Source organism: Tachypleus tridentatus, chromosome 6 (genome assembly GCF_004210375.1).
Source record: "Tachypleus tridentatus isolate NWPU-2018 chromosome 6, ASM421037v1, whole genome shotgun sequence".
In the NCBI taxonomy this organism is placed as follows: domain Eukaryota; kingdom Metazoa; phylum Arthropoda; class Merostomata; order Xiphosura; family Limulidae; genus Tachypleus; species Tachypleus tridentatus.
This window is the reverse complement of record NC_134830.1, coordinates 23117819-23123504: the sequence shown is the minus strand read 5'-3', so window position 1 is coordinate 23123504 and position 5686 is coordinate 23117819. Positions and strand designations below refer to the sequence as shown.

The window sequence follows — 5686 nt, the reverse complement described above, 5'->3', positions numbered from 1 at the left end:
GGTACCATATGCTAGCTCCTCGCTAGTTTTTTATATATAATTGAAACACTGCATGAGGTACAATGACAATTATTTCAGACCTCAAAATTGATCAGTATCTTCAGTCAAGCAGAACCCTTACGATATGCCCTTGGTACAAATATGTAAAAATTCTAAAAAAAAATAAATATTCTAAACATGGCTAGTTCATTTGTCAACATATATCACTGAAGCATTATTATGGTGTTGAACTTTACATTCTGTAATTGCATGTAAGAACGAGCTCCATAAAATTGAGAGAGTGATAAAATATTTTCCTGCCATTAAACTTTTGCACAGTACTGTTGCTGTTGACTATTTGACATTATTCGAGTCTATCAGCTGAAAATTAAGTACAGCTGGAGCAAATAACCCTTATGTATCTTTGCGCAAAAGTTTTAAACAAACAATTAATTCTTCTGTTTTTTTCATTTAGTCTCCAAAGTAAAAGTTGCAGCTTTTTTCCTAGTTAACTAGCGCTGCCTTTTCATCTGTAAAATCCCACTATTTATTCTCCAATCATTATTATTTCAGTCCGACTTTCTCATGCTTCTTTTATAATTGCCTTTATGTAGACATTGAAAAGAGTTAGGGATATTATGCACCCCAGTCTTATATATCTTCCGAATACTGTATCACCCGATTCACCTTCAACTGAATCCACTATTACTGTCTGACCATGTACAAAGCCACGAACTATTTTCTATCTCTCCAGCCCGCTCTGATCATTCTAAGTACAGTAAACAAGTTATTTCAACTTATTCTGTCAAGATACTTTCTCGAAATCATTGAAACAGACAGATACCACTCATTGCTATCACAGTGTTGATATGATAATAATTATTATAATTACTTATTTAAAATCGGCTGGTATGGGTAGAAAAAGAACTAGTAGAGGAACGAACAACGTTTCGACCTTCTTCGGTCATCGTCAGGTTCACCATGGCAGTCTTGTGAATAATTTAATACTCGAATTCATGTTTTGATATACACTTGTTAAAAGCCTATTTAGTCTCATTAAATATATTTTTTTTTTTTTGCATCTAAATTGTGAACTTTCAGTCAACAGTCTATAATAGAGGGCAGCACTTTGTGATGTAATTTCTTCACATTACGTGTACATGTGATTTTGTCTAAGCCTTGAAGTTTGTGATAGTTGTAGGGATACACTGTAAAGTGGTCGATATTATATATTATTTTATTAATATTTCGAAAGAAGATGGGTACTGAAAAGTTAGTTGGTTCTTTTCAAAATTTTCTGAAACAAGATCCATCTTTATCGGCAGCTGTTGCTGCATTACATACGTTAATGACGGTGATGGAGGAAGATACGTCAGAAACGTTAACAGGTTTGCGAGAAAATCTAGTGAAAGCTAATAACACGTTAATAAAATTCTCCAAAGTGTCTTCGAGTATTTCTATACGTTCTGCCTTCGAGCTGTTTCTTCGTTTTATAACGCTTACTGTTTTAGATCACAAGGACTTTAGGGAATGTAAAGAGGTTCTTTCTAACAGAGGAAAGCAGTTTCTAGAGAAATTAGGTTTTGCAAGGTCCAAAATTGCAAAGCTGGGCCATCCTTTTATATTGGATGGTTCAGTTATCCTTACCCATTCGTACTCTCGTGTTGTATTTGATACATTATTAGAAGCCGCTAAGGCAAAAAAGAGGTTTCAAGTGTATGTGACAGAATCTTGTCCCGATAAGGCTGGACATAAAATGTGTGAGCAGCTTGGAAATGAAGGTATAGTTTGTACAGTAATTTTGGATGCTGCAATTGGATATATAATGGAGAAAGTTGATGTTGTACTTGTAGGTGCAGAAGGAGTTGTTGAAAGTGGTGGAATCATTAATAAAATTGGTACCTACCCCATGGCAGTTTGTGCAAGAGAAATAAACAAACCATTTTATGTGCTGGCAGAAAGCTTCAAATTTGTACGTTTATATCCACTGAATCAAGAAGATACTCCAAACAACTTTAAATATGCATTAAGTGAGTCTCAAATCCCTGAGGATATCAATCAGACAAACCACCCATTTGTTGATTACACTCCACCCTCATACATAAGTTTATTGTTTACAGATTTAGGGGTTCTTACACCCTCTGCTGTAAGTGATGAACTGATCAAGTTGTATTTGTAGTGCAGAGATTACTATAGAATATTGTTTTGAGAAGGTCATTGACAGAAACATGTTTGTACTACCAAATGTACAGCAATTCTCATTTTAAAATTGTTTGTGTGTTAAAATATATTATATATACTTTGTGCATAATTATAAGCAATTTAAATGTGAATATTTTGTATTTAATCATTAGATAAAAGTGCTGAATGTGAACAAGTACACAAGTTGCAAAATAAAAAGTTAACACATTTGGATATTAAGTATCTTCTAACACAATTATCTTTCGTCACCTGGAAAATATCTGTTTATTGGTATTGGGCAAGGTCTGGTGTTTAGGGTATTAGACTTGCAATCTTCAGGCCATGGGTTTGAATCCCATCAATAAACATGCTTTCCCATTCATCTTGGAGTTTTATAATGTGATGATCAATTCTATTATTCATTGGAAAAAAAAAAAGTTCAAGAGATAGCAGTGTGTGGTGTTGACTAGTTACCTTCTCTGTAATCTAGCACTGCTAAATTAATAACAGATAGCATTTATAACCTTGGTATCAAACAAAATTCAAAAACAGAGAGGGCATAAATGAGAAAGAGAGAGAGAGAAAAAACTTAAGTATTGTTCTTATTTACGAAAAAAAAGAGAAACTTTGGTAAACATTCATGAAAAGTCAGTTAAAATTCTAACTCATTTTTTGTGATACTGATGAATGTAGATATGATGTTAAAAATGCAGAGAATGATGCATGGTTAGCAATAACCAAAGGCTATGTGGTTCAAGTACTTTAAAATGTTAGGAGCTAAGAGAAACTGCCTAATGGTAGGCATGTTCAAATTGTGTAGGAATAATAGGAAGAAATAAACTTTTAAAAGTTTAAGTCTAGTTTTGTTTTTATGTGTATTGTTGTTTCTCTATCTGACATTTAAGTTTGTGAATTGGTTAACCTGATGTTCCTGTGTTATCAGTTTAAAATTTCACTCATATCATTTCTAAGATAGGTATTTATGTTTGTTTTAATATAAAAAGATAATATTAATGAGCCATATGACTTTTTGCCATCTTGTTATTTCTTTCATTTGTTTTTAAATACAAAGTGTCAAATTAATAATAATGTATCAGAATTGCCATTTGATGAACTTTTTTTATTAACATAAAATCCCTCTCTCTAAAGTTTTTCAGATAGATAAACTACCATTATTTGCTTAACAACAAATTATTGAAATGAATAATGTAGATTATAAAAAAACAAGAACTAAACCATAAAAGTTCAAATATAGCACTGATTATATTTATATTGAAATTAGTTTTTGATATCTAACTGTAAAATTTCAGTTGCACTTTTAGTTTTCTTGTAAAGGATACCAAGTGCATAAATGTTTCAAATATTTCAATACCAATAAAATGATAATATTAACTTTTGCGACAGCAAAAGTCTTTTGTTTTTTTTAAAGTCGTCTGTGAACAGCTTAGGTAATATGCTATGCATTGGTTTAGTAAATAGTTTTTTTTTACAATCTTTAACTAATATAAAATGAATAAATTAACATAATAGTGATGATAATAAATATGCAGTTACAAAGTGAGAATGTAATGCAAGACAAAGGTGAAAATACCTTAAAATGTATTTGAAAAATGTGAAGACATGAAAAAATGTCTGAAACCTTTTCAGTCACAGATGGTGTATAACTCTATACTTCATTAAACCTTTTCAGTCACAGATGGTGTATAACTCTATACTTCATTACAGTTTGTACCAAATTTCTAATAACAGTTTGTCCATCAAGAACTTCATTTATTCTCCCAAATTTCAATTAAAATATATGTTTATCAAAAGAAACAATTTGTGTGATAGTATTATTAATTTAAAAAAATTCATATGTAAACATTTCTAACTTAGAAGTATTCATGATCTAATGAGTTACATGTAAGTGTAGTATTTATTATTAAAGTTTAAAATGTGTTAGTCCTGAGACTCCAGTATGTGAGAATGAACTCTTTTGTTTTTTTGTTACTGACTCTCTTTTTTTTCTGTTTGAGCATTGAATCAATTTATTAACTCGAATTTAACCAGTTCATTTATATTTTGGGATGACCAGGCATTTAATAGCCGAATTTTTATGTTGTCAAATAAGTGTCACATTTATTATATTTTACCTTTCTTGTTTTTTCCTTCTAATGTTCCAACAACTTGTTTATAAATTCTAGGCTTTTCTTGTTATTGCTTACAGTATAAATGAAATATTTAAATGTACAGTAGTAAGAATTTGTTAAATAATTTATCAAAACATCTGTTATCTTTTCATTTAACAAATGAAGGCCCACCATGGCCAGGTGATTTGGGCACTTGACTCACAGTCTTTGGGTCATGGGTTCAAATCCCATCACATCAAACATGTTTGCTTTTTCAGCCATGGGGGTATTGTAATCTGATGGTTAATCACACTATTTGTTGGTAAAAAAGTAGCCCAAGAGTTTATGGTGGGTGGTGATGACTAGCTGCCTTCTCTCTAGTTTTACACTGCTAAATTAGGGACGGCTAGTATGGACAGCCCTTGTAGCTTTGTGAGAAATTCAAAAACCAACATTCAACAAATATTTTTGAGGTATAGCTATCCTTTTTTCAATAATTTCAAGATAACCTACAAGATATAAAGAAATCTAATTAGCCAAGTAATAAACTTGCAGTCAGAAATTTAAAATGAGTGAATTTTGTTAAAAATTAATTAACTTTATTTCAGTAATGATTGCACTTACAAACTGTATTAACACTGTGCTAATTCACACCATCATGTTTGCCTTTATTTTGTGTATAATTTGTAATCCATTAAAAATGCAAATATTATGTTCATTGAGATTAATTAAAAACTAAAATCAATTATAATTTGCAAAGCAAGTGTCTGCATTTTTAATATTGTACTAAAAATATATACATGTATCTAGTTCTTATCCAAGATATAGTACAGTGGTGGCAAGAAAGACAAGGGTGAAAAAAAGACAAAGAAAATTAAAGAACTTGTGGAAAACTATGAAAAAATTAGTATTGTATTTTACGAACAATATAAAAAGGCAAATTTCAAAACATTTTGCTTTTTATTATCATATACTGAGTAAACCTTATAAGGGATAGAAAATTATACTAGAATTTAATAACAGGTGTTTAGTAATAATGAAAAGCTGTTGATTAGTAAATTCTATTAATAACAGCTAAATTATTAATTAAGATGGTTTACGTTTTTTCAATAATTGGCTTATCTGTTACTCATAGTGTTCCCAAAATATTCTTAACTTTACCTATTTGTATAATTTTTTATCTTTTCTTTTCACCTGACTTTTTTTTTAATATTGTCTATTTTTAACCCTTGTCTTTATTACCTATATTTCTTAGAATATGGCCATTTATCTCATTAATGTCCAATTCTCAACAAATTATAGAACTGCCAAAACACAGTATTAAAATTGAACTGTATTTGTTCAAATACCTATAACAAACTTCAATCATAATAAAATTCATTAAAGTATTTATTAGCAAATCAAGTTTCAATCACTAT

General features: G+C 30.2%; 1 protein-coding gene across 1 annotated transcript; it reads left to right on the top strand.

Moving 5' to 3' along the window:
- Positions 1–1104: 1104 nt before the first annotated feature.
- eIF2Balpha (eukaryotic translation initiation factor 2B subunit alpha) lies at positions 1105–5027 on the top strand. Its single transcript, XM_076503709.1, has one exon. The coding sequence runs from the start codon at positions 1238–1240 to the stop codon at positions 2156–2158; it is 921 nt and encodes a 306-aa protein (XP_076359824.1). The 5' UTR covers positions 1105–1237; the 3' UTR covers positions 2159–5027.
- The last annotated feature ends 659 nt before the right edge of the window (positions 5028–5686 follow it).

Coding starts and splice junctions, on each gene's coding strand:
- eIF2Balpha (XM_076503709.1), top strand. CDS start 1,238: ATGGGTACTGAAAAGTTAGTTGGTTCTTTTCAAAATTTTCTGAAACAA.